Source organism: Micromesistius poutassou, assembly GCF_964030765.1.
Source record: "Micromesistius poutassou genome assembly, chromosome: 7".
In the NCBI taxonomy this organism is placed as follows: Eukaryota; Metazoa; Chordata; class Actinopteri; order Gadiformes; family Gadidae; genus Micromesistius; species Micromesistius poutassou.
This window is the reverse complement of record NC_140277.1, coordinates 12,916,393-12,932,559: the sequence shown is the minus strand read 5'-3', so window position 1 is coordinate 12,932,559 and position 16,167 is coordinate 12,916,393. Positions and strand designations below refer to the sequence as shown.

General features: G+C 38.4%; 1 protein-coding gene across 1 annotated transcript in view; it reads right to left on the bottom strand.

The window, feature by feature from the left end:
- lmbrd1 (LMBR1 domain containing 1) overlaps positions 1-15,509 on the bottom strand; it is a 49,419-nt gene extending 33,910 nt beyond the window's left edge. Inside the window, exons 1-5 of the mRNA XM_084470308.1 lie at positions 15,438-15,509; positions 13,741-13,917; positions 10,666-10,729; positions 2,034-2,125; positions 1,078-1,145 (exon numbers count right to left, since the gene is read on the bottom strand). Of these exons, the coding sequence (XP_084326434.1) occupies positions 1,078-1,145; positions 2,034-2,125; positions 10,666-10,729; positions 13,741-13,917; positions 15,438-15,503 (467 nt within the window). The 5' untranslated portion in view covers positions 15,504-15,509. The remainder of the gene's footprint in view (positions 1-1,077; positions 1,146-2,033; positions 2,126-10,665; positions 10,730-13,740; positions 13,918-15,437) is intronic.
- Positions 15,510-16,167: the final 658 nt, after the last annotated feature.

The window sequence follows — 16,167 nt, the reverse complement described above, 5'->3', positions numbered from 1 at the left end:
TGTGAACTGCTTTGGTTAAACAAAGCGATGCATAATATGGCTTTAGTCTCGAAGTCTGTATGTTGCATAGATTGGGCAGGATGATATTATTGGCTGTTGCGTTTGTATAAATGTATTATAACTTACAATATACAAGTAGGATTGGTCTTCGATTTGCAAGACTGACCTGGATTTGTCTTTCTGGCTGCCTACACTCTGAGATAATTGGGTAAACAGACCTTGTAATCATGCTTTATTTTGAGTATTACCACCCACATATTGCATACTTTAGTAAGTGGTTTCATAATCACCAATGCATTTTGAAAAGAGCGGTTTATTTATCGAAAAAACATTGTGGATAAAGAGAGCAAAGTGGGGCTTTTAAAAGTTTAAACCCTTGACAGCCAACAGGCTGCAATCAAAAGCTTTGTATGGCCACACAAGAACCAATCGAGTGAGCAGTCAGCAAACACTGTTCATATGTCGCCCAGGTATCAGAGAAGCAATCCAAGAGGAAAGCTATCATGTTGTTTAAAATCAAGTGACTACAGCAACAATAGCCCTGAATAAGCTACAATGGATCAAGCTTTTCCAAAATGTACCTCCATTCCCCAGTCTTTAAAAGTCCTACATTTCCAAGTGGCGTAAAAGTATGGGTGTGTACAATTAAAAAAACAAAAACAAAACAATGGCCAGAAAATGCTCCATCAAAGGCTGCCACTGCACTGTTTAATGCTTGAGAGATCACATTTGATTGTGGAACTTTAACTTGTGGCTGTTGCTGCCAATTCTGTAACGGTTTTAGGTTTCAGTTGTGCAGGTGGTGTTGAACACAAAAGGTTATTAAAACAATATTGACTGGGACAGGGCCAATCCACTGACTCACCACTTTTTCTCCATTCATTATCTTATTTGTTCAACTCGACTTCTATCTGCAATATTATACAATTAGAAAAAAGTGATGCAGAATGTCCAATATATTGTGCATACAAACTATCAGTCAGATAGATGGCCCTACAAAGTGCATTATGCCATGGTCTCATCTCTTTCAAACCCAGTTTCACAACTATAGGGACTTTTCATGCGACTTTGACTTACCCAATTAACAGCAGCACAACACACACAATGATGAATCCAAAGGTGTACTTCAAAGCGTTGCCCACTTGCTGTAATGAGAGGAGAAGAAAGAAGCTGATGACACCCACACCACACTTTAACTAAAGTTAAGAGTTGGACATAGAGAGACAGAGCAATCGTGGCTCAATCAAATCTGGAGTTTTCCCTGGTGGTGTGTGAGGAAACACAAGACAAGTTAATTCACAGTGCAGAGTTTTCAAAGAGCATGCCTCGTTTTGTAATAGCTGAAAGTCAGTGACAGTGGATTTAAGATAAAACATGGAATTATTGGGCCATTTGACTAAATTATCCATCAGAAAAGATGACATGAATAAATCATCAAATTGCCAAACCGCTACTGCAATCAATAATGGCATAACATAACTACATTTATAAACAAGAATTATACAATAATAGGTCTGGAACAAATAAATGCAAATACACAATACAAAAAAAACAACTAAATTAGTTGTTTATTTGTTGCATGTTGCATGTTGTTCAGAATATATTAAGGAAATTGTATATCATTTAATCTGTGACTTCAGCCAATGTAAACTATGATTGCTGCTTTACATTACACCATTTATTTAGGTAACAATTGTGCTCTTCACATAGCTGTTTATGCAAATAACCACTTTTTAATGACCTCAAATCATTTGGTTTTTTTCTCACTGTCACCACATAGATATAAACTCTGATTCCATTTATTTAAACTGCTCTTAGCTTGTATGGCTTGCACAAGTCACATTTGAATAGGTTGAGAGCATCACAATATACCATAATGAATATCAGCATTGTGACCATTGCAATTGCTTGTATTTCGGCAAATGCTCAGCATAATGAAGGTCAGTGGAGATTCGGATACACCAGGGTTTTGAGTGTGTTTTACAAGCAATGTTAAATTGCATTCATTTAAAAGGGAGAGAGGAGGTTCTCACCGAGCATTTGGTCTGATCGTCCTTCTCTTCATAGTAGAAATAGACAAAGGGGATCCACAGGAAGACACAGAACAGTATGATGGAGTAGAGCGCTGTTGGAGAGAAAGAGAGTATGCCAATTAACTTTCTTTATCTCCTTTGCCTTTGTTCGGTGTGCTCATTTGATTGCAAAGAATTTCAACAAAAATGTACCCTTTTTTCAGGCAATAAAACATCACACAATAACGATGATGAACTTAACTGACAATTTTAAATAAATTCCAGTGTCAAAGCATCACAAAGCAAATATATTTAAATACATTGGTGGCTGGTTTGGTTTCTTTTTAATTTTTCCAATCCAAAAGTAGTCCAAATTGCAATCCTGTCAGAGGCTAAACTAGCTTTACTTTGCACCTGTCAGTCTAACATGCTATATTAAAACTACCGTCAAATGTGATTGAAAATACTGAGTGAATGAATTAAGATTATACTATACAACTAGATTTAGAATACAACTTAATTGAAAAGAGAGAGAGAGAGAGAGAGAGACTGTGGATATCTACCATCAGCTAGCTGGCTACCCTTAACTACTGATAACCTTTCAAAATAAATGACAAATAAATAAAAAAATCACTAATCAATTCATGAATGATTTGCAGTTCCTTGTTGGCTTTGTGAATACCAGACAGAAAGATCAACAGAGCTATGTCCCGCAAAAAAAAAAAATAGAGTGGTGAAATTGAAAAACAAGGCACTGCATAATGAAGCAATATTTGAGCTCAAAACAAGATCTCAGAGTGTGCTGGTTCCCCGGACAGGAAGGATTGTACCAGATGTTTAGTTTTCCATTAAGACCTCCCAGATAAGCATTATGTTCTCCCAGCCACTCTTTCGTCTTTTCTGGGGCTTTCTACACGCGGCATTCATGATAGTTCTTACATTGTCAGGGCTTCATTGAATCAAGGCAGTTCTTATTTCTCCCATGTACCAACCTAATTTAAACTGTCAGAACAGTTGCTCGATAAAGAGAAAAATACTTAACACTAGCGTGTCAGACAGGGGATGTAGCTAGTGAATCAGACTGTGCAGCAGCAAAAAGAAATCAAGATATCTAACGTTTTTTCTTACTCCTCATGTGAAACAATAGCATTAAATGCAAGAACCTATAGCCCATTTTAAAACAAGAACATCCCAAACAATGTAGTGCAGTGAAGGCTTAACAAGTGATCTGAATCCCTAACAGGCCTCTAGTCGTTAAGGGGCGGTCATTTTGCTGAGCTATAAAGCTTCACGGTTTCTGTCATAAAACCGAAGCAGCCAACTGTTCTTCATCAACACATCAACACGTTGACTTGGACGAACACCTCCTGGAAGTTCTACCCTTTTGGCCGGGGTTCCTCATCTCCGCCATTAAAACCTGGACAGTGCACACAGTAGGCTGCGATCCATCGGGTGTTCAACCGACCAAAACTCCTCCACGTCCCCCCACTCTCAGGGTCCATTCAGTGGCTTCCAATCACCTCGACGGCTACCACCCCCCCCCCACACATCGGGGCATCCAGCCACCTTCATTACGGCGACTCAGAAGTCCCTGCACTTCTTTCCCTTCCTGCATCCCAGGGGCAGCCAGCCACCTACTGTTTGAATGACATAATCACCATCTCTCAGCAGCCGCTGAAGACCCATCTCTTCAGGTTGCGGCTGGACACTAGAGAATGATGCGATTTCACGTTAGCCGGTAATTACAGGATTCCCGGCGGTTGAAAGTGAATGAAAAGCCATGAAACGGTTCTGCACTGAATTGGGAGACGATTGCACAGGAGGAAGAGGTTATAGGCCTTCGCTTTAATTAGCCTTTATATATAAGGCATATAAACCTTTTTAGGAAAAAGGTATAACGGTATAATGGTTCTTTCTCAGCACATTTCTCACATGTCTGGGAAAAAGGACCGATCAGACGGAGAATTCTACCACTGACCTCTACACCTGACAAGGCAGATTATAACCAGGTACAGCTCATATAAAATGTATTGATTTTTATATTTCTATTTGAATGGGCATTGCCAAGTCCAAATTAGGGAAATGATGTACCATCGTACCATTACTGCACAACTTTGGTATAATGGAAAGTACAAAGGAAATGAATAACGCTTAATTCTACTTGAGTATTGCAGTTTTGGGATTATAGGGAGGGATCAGCAGCTCAGTCAAATACCATTTCCTACATCACTAAACAAGGGGAAGCAATGTGAAGCAACAAGTGAATCCCAAAACACCACATTAAACAAAAAAAACTGAATACTGTTTTGAAAACAAACTCAAAAGACATAATAACTTTTTTTATTTTTTTTTATTTTGTACGAGCAACATCATTTGGACGGTGACACTGTAACGTATTAGTAATTCATGAAGTGTAGGTGAGGCAGAAGATAAAGAGATGCTATTTCAAGCATGGGGCTTTTCTATCTGCAGGAAATAGCTGTCGGTAAAGAGAGTCTGCAGATGCCGAAATAACTCAAAAAGCAAGTCACAAAGATGGCTCGGCAGGGAGGACAGAGCTCCACCTCAAGGTGATGAATCATTAGCGCTATTGGGACACAAGGGGTGGCCATGTTAACAGACAAGTTCAAATTACTGACACCATCTTGCATACCATTCTTTTTTTTTACATTAGACAGTGCAATACTTTGAAATACCATTCAAAACATAGTTTAAATACTTGAACAGATTGGAGAGAATAATAAGTGACATAATACCAAAAATAACCTAGCATTTCCCATTCTGTAATCTGTAAATAAATGCTTATTAAAAGTGTCTAGATTGGATACTGGCACTATATCAGCCAACTGCCAGAGTTCAAGTCTAATTACTACGGGTTTTATTAACTGCATAGATGCATTCATAGATGAGTTCATAGAAGAGTTCATGGCATCACACATTTTTGCATGTAGCAGTAAGTGCAAAAGACTCATTGCATAATAGATTGCATCCACAGAGGCTTCCAGCACAATATATTGGAAACAAATTAACATTAGTGCGCAATCTGCCAGCTGTGATTGTGGCAGTGTATTCATTTCAATAAATGAATGTTCATAGTTCCGATAAGGTGTACATTTACATTTACCGCCAGCCAAACTGAGCCCCGGAAAACTCCTGAAGCAGTGAGTATACCCTGCACAGTAAGGGGCCGATGGCACATGCTCGTGATTTAAAGTAATGGGTAATATTAATCCTAACACCATGAATATTAACACACTGGGAGGAATAGGTAACACTGTATTACTGTGTATCATCTATTACTATCTAAGGATCATGGACGCAGAACGCCCCGGCAGGGATAAAAAGTTTTGCACATATATCCATCAGTAAGAGAGGGGAGGACTAAATAATTTAATATCGTACCTCAACCGTCCAGAGAGCTCCTGTGTTCCTTTATATCTACTCTGTTGCTTATGTTTTTTTTATTTAACTTTTTATTTAAGAAAAAGGACTAGGGAGGACATCTAAAAATAACTCATTGGCTTTGTTTTCATGAACACTGCCCAAAATAAGGTGATAAAACAATGCAACCCCCCCCCCCCCCAAACAAAATACACAAACTAAATAAAGACACGGGCTGAGATTCACAATATACATGAAGGCCTGTTATTGGTTGGAAGTGCCTACCAAACAGAATTGTCTCCAGTAAAAAGAATACCCGGGAGAGCAGTAAACATTCAGGTCTAACGAGATACATGATTAGATCCTTATCATCACTTCATCTCCGCAAGGACACAGCTTTAGCCAGACCTCTGTACCACACAGCTTCACTATATAAACCAGCCTTGGGTGTATGTCCTGTCCTTTATGTGCTCCCTTTAAGTTTGGGGAACCCTTTACATTAAGCATCGCATAGGAATTGTTTGCTGTTAGAGACACTGTGTTAGAGGTGTGTTCCACGAAATGTACTGTTATTGTGCAGTGTTCTAGTGTAGTATGGGTTTTTGTTGAATCTACTTTCTAGCTAAAATCCTAGGCTTTGCTCTATTGAGTTCATTGATTTGGCACCTTTCCCTTTCCCTATCCTACGCGTGGTAAATGTTGTAAAAATTGTGTTGCCGCACAGCACATTCAACACTATTGTTACACCTTTCAGATAAGATGAAAGGGTGGGTATGCATTTTTACTGCCACATCAAGTCATATTGCCATGTGGCAAATAACATTTCTGTATACAAGAACGGCATAAAGAGCTCTAAAATGAGATTGACTCATTTCTAAAACAAGCCTACGGCCTAACCCTATCAGCAATCAGTTGTTCAACCATAACATGTACACATAAATTGACAAAGAAAACACCCCTGTTTGTTAGTTTGTGTTGGATATGGGGTTGCTCAGGGTGAGGAATGGTTGTCTTGGATAGTTTGAGGTAGTTTATAGATGTCTGGGGTAGTGCTGCAAGCGTTTACAATCATTTTATGCAATCATGCTATACAGGGAGACCAAATAAGCCCTCTAAACATTGACAAATCCTAACCAGCAACAGCTAAAGTGCCAAGAGAACACACTGATGAAAATACTTAAAATACTTGTGATTACTGGTGTCCAAAATAACAATTATAAAATAATCGTCACTGGTCACCATGCACTAGCAGCAAATGCTGCATATAGGTATATGTACGCTTAGTACTAATTAGAGCCTAGAATATTTTATCGGGTTGCTATATGCTTTATGGTTGGTATATGTCAATACAGAAAATAAGGTGCAGATTAATGTGCAATGTTTGCTTGTTACAATTAGCCTTCTGAAACTGAGAACGAGAGTAGATGCCACAGACCTTTCTCAATGGACTGTGTGTAGCAGAATGGCATCGATTTGACTCATGTGTCGGATAAGTTAGCAATCACATTTAAATTGTTGCCAAACAACAGACTTTGATTCCTTCACTGCATGTGGAAAACTGACTGTTATGCATGAGTGGGCGTAGGTCCAGTGGTGGGTCTGGATCAGGTGTACCAGCGGTCTGGGTGCCACCATTTACAAGTTTGGTCTTTTGTATTATTAACCATTTAGAGAGCATACCATTTCATTTAATATTCTGTTAAATTATTAACACTACGACGTGGGATTATACTCTATGCCTTGAAAACATTATGTTTATTCCTACACCGATGACCCAATGAGTGGATCACATTGTACAGCTAAGAATTATACCGGAAATAGAAATAAAGTAGATAAAGAAGCTATATTCATAAGGAAATGGTCTTATAAGCCAAGCCAGTAGTCGATTTTAATTAGTGTTTTTTCAGTCCTTTTTAATTACACATTCTAGCTAATGTGTACTTGCAAATTGTAAGACACAACTGTGATTCAGGCCATTAAATTGTGTGTCTGTTGTAATGTGTCCTCTATGCACTTCAAAACAGTGTGAATACTCGTCAAGCAAATCATAAATGATTACAACAATTTTATATTGAAAATCATTTGGAAGTAATTTTTCAGCATCTTACAAAAATCCTAAATATTATGTGTGTATTTATGCAATATTTTTGATCAGGATATAACATTAAATAATCAAACGTGTCGAGAGGCTTCATAAAAAAAGGTTTGTTTGCCAATGTTTAGTGTCTGTTTTCAGTGCTTTTGGTAACTGGGATCCGGTTATCGAAATCTAATCACAGTTGCCCATTGAAAAGGTTATCACAAGCAACTGTGACAAGTGAAAACTTATTTTGCTGAGACCCTGAAAAGAGTTCAAATCCTTCAAGGCCCTCACATAGCTCTGCTCCCTTCAATAAATGCACAATCGGTCATTGTGTTCTGCTATACTCTTGAACTCAAACAAGGCTAGTACCTCCCAGTAACATAGTCAGTGCCAGTAGAGGAAATAATATACAGCTTTGACATAGTTTAACTTTGTTTATTAGAGGGTAGGCTGAAGTAGCATGCCAAGATAAAATGGGGATGTTTTGGGAAAAAAGGCAGAAAAGGAGCTAATGATTTATTTAAAGGCCTCAGGGATATTTGGCCCTGATGCCTCCGAGTCTCATGCACCACTGCTTTGAAGTACTCAGGAAATGGACAGAGACCTACAATAGTAAAGCTACACATTCATTCAAACTATTAAGAGTTCATCGAAGATCAGATAAATCTTTGCAGAGTCTCAAAGAAAGTAGGAGGGACCAATTCAGACATCTGACCTCGCATTAAAGCCAATGTCAAAACTGTAATGTTACTTTTTGACTCTGAATTCTGTCATAGAGGTGTGAGAGGCTTCAGCCACAGAAGCTTTTGTTCCATGCATCTTCAACGAGACATTTCCAAGACAGAAAAAAAAGACAGACAAAAAAGATAGAAAACTTGTTTATCGATGATGATTCAGTTGTTGCTTGTGCATATATTAAATATAAATGTGAAGCTAAAAACTGAAATGTGTGATTCTGAATAGTAGATGGGCCTTTGATTTGAAATGGAGATGAAACTTAATGCATTACATCAAATATTCTGGTAAAGTAATGAGTCATTAGAAGCATTTGAAATCGATGCAAATGAAAGCTATGAACTTGTATAAAAAAAAGATTAATTCCTTGTCTAAGTAGAACGAAAAACACCAGTCCATTCTAAGAAGCCGTCTCTCTACATTAGAGTAAGAGAGAGGGTGTTGTTTTGTATTAGAATAAGAAAGGTAGATTTACTAACCGACAGAGACAATAGACCCTTTACTGAAGCCAAGAAAGGCCATCACATTATTTCAGAGATTAAACAATGCAGATTATCAAGAGTTTTTTATTCTAAACCACAATTTGATTGTCAACTGTGACAATAAATGAATAGGTCTCTAAAAAGAAATAGTAGCTATATGCAGTAGAAGACATTCACAATCACTACATCAGATGTGTACTTCTATTTCTAAAGAGACGAATGGACATGGCTGTCTAATACTTACTTAAAAATAAATAGTCTACATTAAGAGTTGGAAGGACACCAAGGAAGGGATACACATGGAACTTGGTCTCCATCTACTGGCAAATAAAAACTGAGTGCCTTCCATGGAGGCTGAAATTGATTCCAAAAATTGATTAAAATGTCATTCTCCAAAGATAGCGAAATACACAGCCAAACTGGAGTGTGAAACTTTGATTTATAAAGAGTAATGGTTCCTATTTTAAGCCCTTGTGGATCTTCATTGTCGAATTGCCTCCCTGTGTAGCTTTGAAAAAAGCATGCAATATCCTTTGTGAACTAGTGGAGCTAACGACCTTCCAGATACATAGCGAAAGAACGACAACTAATTTGAAAGATAACTGGCCTTTTTCTCTTAGTGGCCATGAGGTTCCATCGTGTTTCTAAAAGCTAGCTGGGTGGGGGACCTGAAGGGCCAAGTGGCAGAGAGTGCAGCTAGGTGAAAAAGGCCCTTGAGCTTTCCATTCTCTTATGGTCCTTACTATTCAGCCGGTGAGAACGCACCGCTGCCATCAGAGTTCCTGAGAGGCTATATATTAGTTACTCTTTGACAAAGACCAAATGGGGCCTTGTGATTCATGACGCTATAGGCATGACAAAATTGTAAGGTAGCCGAGGCAATCTTTTAAAAACATTTCTATCAATACCTTTCCTACTGTATGACATTAGTGACATATAAACATAATAGAAGCTTTCCTTTGGAAATATTATGAATAATTTTCATAAAAGTACGACTTCACAACATAAAGCACATGGATTCCTGCCGGCTTTGCCGTTAACCCTCTACAACTCGACACGCACCACGATGCGGAGCTCATGCATAATTCATTATGGACTGCCTGTTAAGCCAAGTGTCCCTTTAAGGGGATGTCATATACAAAAACTTGAGGGTGACACAGAAAATCAATCTCCTGCACGAAATCCTATTTGTGCATCTAGAAGAAAATCATAATGTGGCCAGCTGAATACAGGAGCCACATGCAGTGTACCTCTTCTGTCAAAGCCAATTTTCAGATGTTGTTATGCCAATGGAACTGGGTTTTTTTTATTGGACAGGCTGAGCTCAGAGACAGCCTGTCTCCCTTGAGTTTGGCATTTTGGAACAGACGGTACAGAACAGCATTGCTGACGGGCAGTTTAAGCCAGCATCTGTTAGAAAACTCATGATCTAGTGTCTTTGGCATGACTGAATTTGACATCATTCAAAGGAAACCAACACAGCAGAACACCCTTTTACAGCAACTAGGGATGTAGCACAATGCAAATATCATTATTTAGATAAGTAATCAACATACTAGGAAGAGGCAACAAGCTACAAGGCTTGTTTTTATCTGCATTTCCAAAGAGCTATTCCCTAAAATTGAGGATAAACCATTCAGCATGAATAATAAATGTTTTGAATCAAGGTTTTGACAACTCATATGAAATGAAATGTGTCGAAGTAAGAACAATTTCAGGATGCATATCAATTCCAGTGGGTTGCCCTTTCCAATATTATATATTGTCCTGAGCTGAAGATGCGCAAGATATTGATTACCAAGACCAAACAATACATATTTACTTTTGACTTTGAACTGGAATAACATATTTTCAGAGAAAAATAAGATAGAGATAAATATTCATTTGGCTACATATAACTCCAATATGTATGTTTTAACACATTCTCATTCCTGTATCAATAGGAAAGTAAAAGAGTAGAATAAAGACTTACTGTAATAGCCATACAACACTGTGTTTTCAATTTGCCCCCTGGTCTCGTTGCTTTCAGCCCAAACCTAAAGTGGAGGAAAAAAGAACATTTTTAAACACGTACACTTTGAACTCATCAAGAGATAAAAAAAGCCTGTGACAGGCGACTTAGGCAGTGACTTTAAGGACAATTAGAGCCCACACAAAGGGAGCTGAACTATTCTCCCTGGATTTTCTTTCCTCTTTCCTTTAACCGGTCAATCCTGAAAATTGTACGCCATTACATGTTGAAAGTGCAAAAGGAAATGGGTGGTATAAACCATGTAAAAAGTAGAAGGCGTCTCTGAAGGCGCTGATTTTCGAGATTTCTCTCCTCGACTATCTCTCCTCTCCTCGTACAACGTTTTGAATAAAGCAAAACCTATTAGAATTCAGGTCAAACTGACCCGCAATGTGCAAATTTACTCTGACAGGCAAATAATCAATGTTGCAGAAACCGGGGCTCATTGTTGAGCCCATCTTTTTTCCATGAGTGATGCTTTTGATTTGATACTATATAATGAATATTTGAAGGACAGATTTGTCACGTGCGGGTATTATTACCAACAGCCCCAGCCATTACTCACTTATGGGCCCTGGAAAGATGTCGGTGTGCAGTAGGAGGACCAAAACACAAAACCTTCCATTTGGAATTGGAGGAAGTAGCCTCAAATGGGCCAAATCACTGCAACATGACATGAAAGCTGAAAAGCACCTCAGTATACCTCAATGTTACTCTGAGATGCGTTGGCTAATAACACTTTGTACTTTTGAAGACACCCAAGAGTATGTGTGCTGATAAAAAACACCTATGTGGTCTAGCACAAGGCATCAATGTGATACCGCGATACAATATACTTCATAAGAACTACATCCCTGTAAAGTACTGTAGAATAATGTTCATTATTACAAAAAGGTATGATAAGTAAACTACATCGCACAGCATGTGGTGGTCGGCAACATTACAGAAACAATCGGTCAAATACTATTCCCAATATTTTGGTGGGTATAGTTGTACTTTGGGGTTCTTCGCAGGTGGTTTTATAGAAGCACGATGCACGCTGCAGTGCAAAACGTGTGCACTTTGTAGTATTTTGTGGAAAATCCCGGAGGCACTCTCGGGCCGTTTGCGAAGCGTGGTGATGATTAGTAGGATCCTTCTCACTGGTATGCCCTTGTCACTAGCCGAAACCGTAACTCCCGCCCGCACTATGCGTGTCTAGCGCTTTACGATCTGCGGTCCAAGTTTACGACTGTGCCGTGCTGGCATCGCTGAAGTGTTTATAGATACTTGCAGGTTATTTGCTAGGCTCGGTTTGTTAGATTTAAATAGTGAACGTTTCTAAACAAGGAATGAAAGTACATTTAAAACAAGCAGGACAGCACATACTCTGCTAGTGTGACACCCTGCAAATACTATGGCGTTTTTGTTACCACATGAAAACACATGAAATAATGTGCCATGTTTTAAGATTTTTCTGAAAATAGCCGCTCTGCATTTATTGAGTTGTATTCTAGGTATAATGTGTCATTTCTGCCGCTAGGTGTCTCTCAATCAAAACAATAACAAACAGGTGGTTTGATGACGTCATGAAGTAGCGTGGGAACATGGGAGTAGTCTTCACCAGCATGCCGGTGAATATCGATCTGATGGGACTCAGGCATAAACCATTTTCACAGACAATGTTATGTTTAAAGTTATATTCACATTATGTGTGGTCAAGTTTATGTTCACGTCATACCGTTAACTTGCTAACTTAAAATTAGATGACTTGACTACCTATACAGCAGTAGCTAACGTTATGTGGTGAATTGAATCTTGCGGCAGCCCAGTGCTTTTATTCATGGTTAAAACGTTCAAACTAAAATAACTTTATGAGCGTGTTGAACGTTGTTGTAAAACCTTTATCGTATGGGTTAGCATGGTAGCCGGCATGAGCCACTTGTCATAGGAGCACATCGTAGTAAGCTAGATTGAAATATATAAATATTAATAAATACATCAATAAACCATGTCTCTCCTGGATTACTGTTTCCCGTGTCTGCCCAGGGGTAAGTGGATAAAGAGGATATGACGTCATTGACAAGAGACAAGAGGGAATTCTCTGGGTTTGAACATTTTTGCCATCGTGTGGGTTACACCCAAGTACACCACTCACCAAATTATATAACAGAGGTCAATTCATTTTCATATTTTAATGTTACATATGATACCTTTAAACTAAATTGAGCTGAAAGTGACAGTTTGCAGTACACATGCAACTGTGAGTACAATAGTGTCAGACCTCCCCGAACACTCAAACTTGGACTTCAATGCAAGATGAAGGGACAGCCTGAATTAAGAAATAACACAGGAGCAGTCAAAGTTTAGATAATAACACCAAACCAACATGTTCAAGGCAGGTGTGAGCAATTATTTCCATGCAAATTATCTCTGGGTCAAAATAACCTGACATCATCCTTGTTTCATCGGGTAAAAAATGAATTAAGTCACAGAATATAACCCAACTCAATGACTTTATTAATTTGTACCTGGTAAAAACAGGTATTTTGTTCAAGTTCACTGATCATGTAATCTTTAGTTTTTTATAAAAGTAAGACTTTCTTATTATTGTTTTTGCAAATAAGAAAGAGGCCTTTGTAAGGACTATGTGATATATTTTCGGTTGCCACGAGTGAAGTAAATAAGCATTTTACTCAAATTAAAATTTTCCAAACCAATAGTTTCAGACAGTGAGATTAAACTATTAGGCTAAACGAAAAGGTGGCAGCCGTTACATTGAGTTAAGAACCATCCAGCTGTTCAGAAAAGGAAAGAGACGATCCAACCAAGAGGAAGTGAAAGAAGCGCAGTGACAGCTGTGACAAAAAACAAAACTAAAATACATTGTTTGTAGCATGTACAAACATGTTGATGTCCTCTTTCTAGTGGAGTGTCTCGTGTTGGTGTATCTTTGGACATCATGTGCAATATTTTCCCCAAGATTTAACACGGTTGTACCAGACAAACAGGTCTATCCTACATTTGTCTATTGAATTGTAAAAAGATGACACTTGCCTTGTAGGTACCATTAGGGTTCTTCATGAATGAGACCAGGAATATATCCACTGGAAGGAGAGCAGTTGTTATCAGAGCAATTGCCAGTGCACATATTGCTGTGATGGTGGAAACAGCTTCGCTCTCCTGCCGACTTTGATATTTTCGGATGTAGAACCAGCAGAAGGCAAGAATCACCTAAAGATCAACAAAATAATTACAGCAATGAATGACGAAGCACATCATCCCGGAGCTTTTATAATAAGAAAAGATTGGTAGTTATCAAACCAGTCAGGAACAAATTAATCAGAGCTGTCTCAAACTTTGTAGTTATAATTAAGGTAATACTTGAGTTATAAAATTGCTAGCCCAATTTTAAGCCCTGCACAGCCAGGAAGTCGCACTGATCTTTCCATTGGTGATGTGAATACACAGCCGATGATCTCAAAGAGGTTAGCCTCATTGATTGTTTTATGCTGTATTAATATTCGATGTTGAATACGGCAGACATGGCTGAAAAGGTATTACAAGAATAAACAGAATTGACTATTCTTCATGATTAGGTGATAGAATCCACTAATCTTGACTGCCCTGTCAGAGTTAATTGACCAACCTGTAAGCCTCACATTGTCTTTTGATGGCACTATCTTGTCAAGTTTTTCATTGATTAATTATATTGTTAATGTATTACTCAGCACTGTGATTCTAAATAATACAGAAATTCTAAGTTAAATCATAGTCAACATTCTTTAAAAGACAGGATGGGGCACCAGATACAGGCCACATACAAGCTGCTATAAAGCTTTAAATAAGCTGTAAGCAGCGGCACGATTGACACGATAAGGTCATTTTATAAGTAGCTTCTGGCTTCTGTTACCCGATAGTGACATGGCTGTTGCATCTAAATCATAATCAGATGATTGAGATGGAACTCATGTCAATGGCCAGACTTGCACAGCCCTATAGGTAGTCAGGGTGTAAAGTTTGTAGATAGTGTTAGCCTACTCCATCCCAGGTTCATGAAACCGGCTGTTCAGATTAACAACTCTTCCAGTAAACTAATTTGGGAAACGGATTAGGAGCGGTTGACAGATTAGGTGTTAAGTATTTCTAAATACAGCAACATGTACCCAACAGTGGCTGTTATAGGGCCCCAAGAGATTCGGAAGTTTTAAATGAAAGTCAGGATATGAAAGAAAAACAAAAGCAATGTTACATATACAAATCTGATATCTACTAATCTTTTCCCAAAGTCAAGGAAATATTGATAATCTCCAACATTTTCATAATGCAAATTGCTATAAGAAATTACATTTGCGTCATTTTATTTTGGAGATAATCTGTTAAATAATTGATAAACTGCTCAAAGTTTACAAGACGTCACATATGTAACGATAGCCACTGTAGACTTCCTAAATCCATGCTAAAGCAGCCGCAGCAATACTTTAAGACACGTATCTCCCATGGGATGTTATTATGTTGTGAATGTATACGTATGTGGGGTATGCATACGTATAGGTATAGATATTATTTTCTTTCTAGCTCACTACAACAACGCCAGAGCTACAACGAACCCCGTTAGCTATGTTAGCTTAGGCACCCAACACCTGTACATTATTGCATTTAAATCATATATATCGGTACAATGTCAATGTGTTAGGATAAAATAAATGTCGCATGATACACGGTGAGACTAATATCTTAGAAAAACTTCTTACCAAAAGTATAAATGTGAATATTGACCAGCCGAGTACCGACTCTGACAGCAATGTTTGCGACGCCATCTTTACTTCCGGTAATAACAAAACCACGTGTTTGACACTTACTTGGAAGGGCGTGGTTTGGCAGCGATTCGTGTGGATGAGATCATACTGGAGTCACACACTATATTCAGAAGCCTAAAACCTACATTTCACACACAGATTGTTATCTCAAAGCATGTTTGGCAATCATTTTGACAGATATGCTATACTATTATTTATGTTTATAAAACGGGTGGTTTAAATCAAGCGATCTGATTGGTTCCCAACTGTTGTATAATGAGCGTATTCCGTATCACTCCGCGCCTAACTTGAACTGTTGTTCATTTATATATGAAAGCAATAGCATAGTTCACTGAAGCCTACAAATATGTTGATTGATGGAGAGGGTGAACCAAGCTACCGTCTCCTTCTCTCTGAAGGACGCTACAGTGTGTTGCATAGCAACCGCCGCGCACTTTGCAGGCAGCCAGGAGGGACTACATTTTTGTATTCGTTAAAAAAATGCTTTTCCGACTTTTTCGCTTTTTCAAAATTGAGGGTGTCTATGACATTCATTTCGCTATACTTACGTAACCGTTTTATAAAAGCAATAGATCACTTCAGTCAGTGAGATGTTCTCATTATACCACAGTTAAGGGGCGTTGTCCGTCCCGACGCGCAGAGGGGGAATATATTACAGTTTATT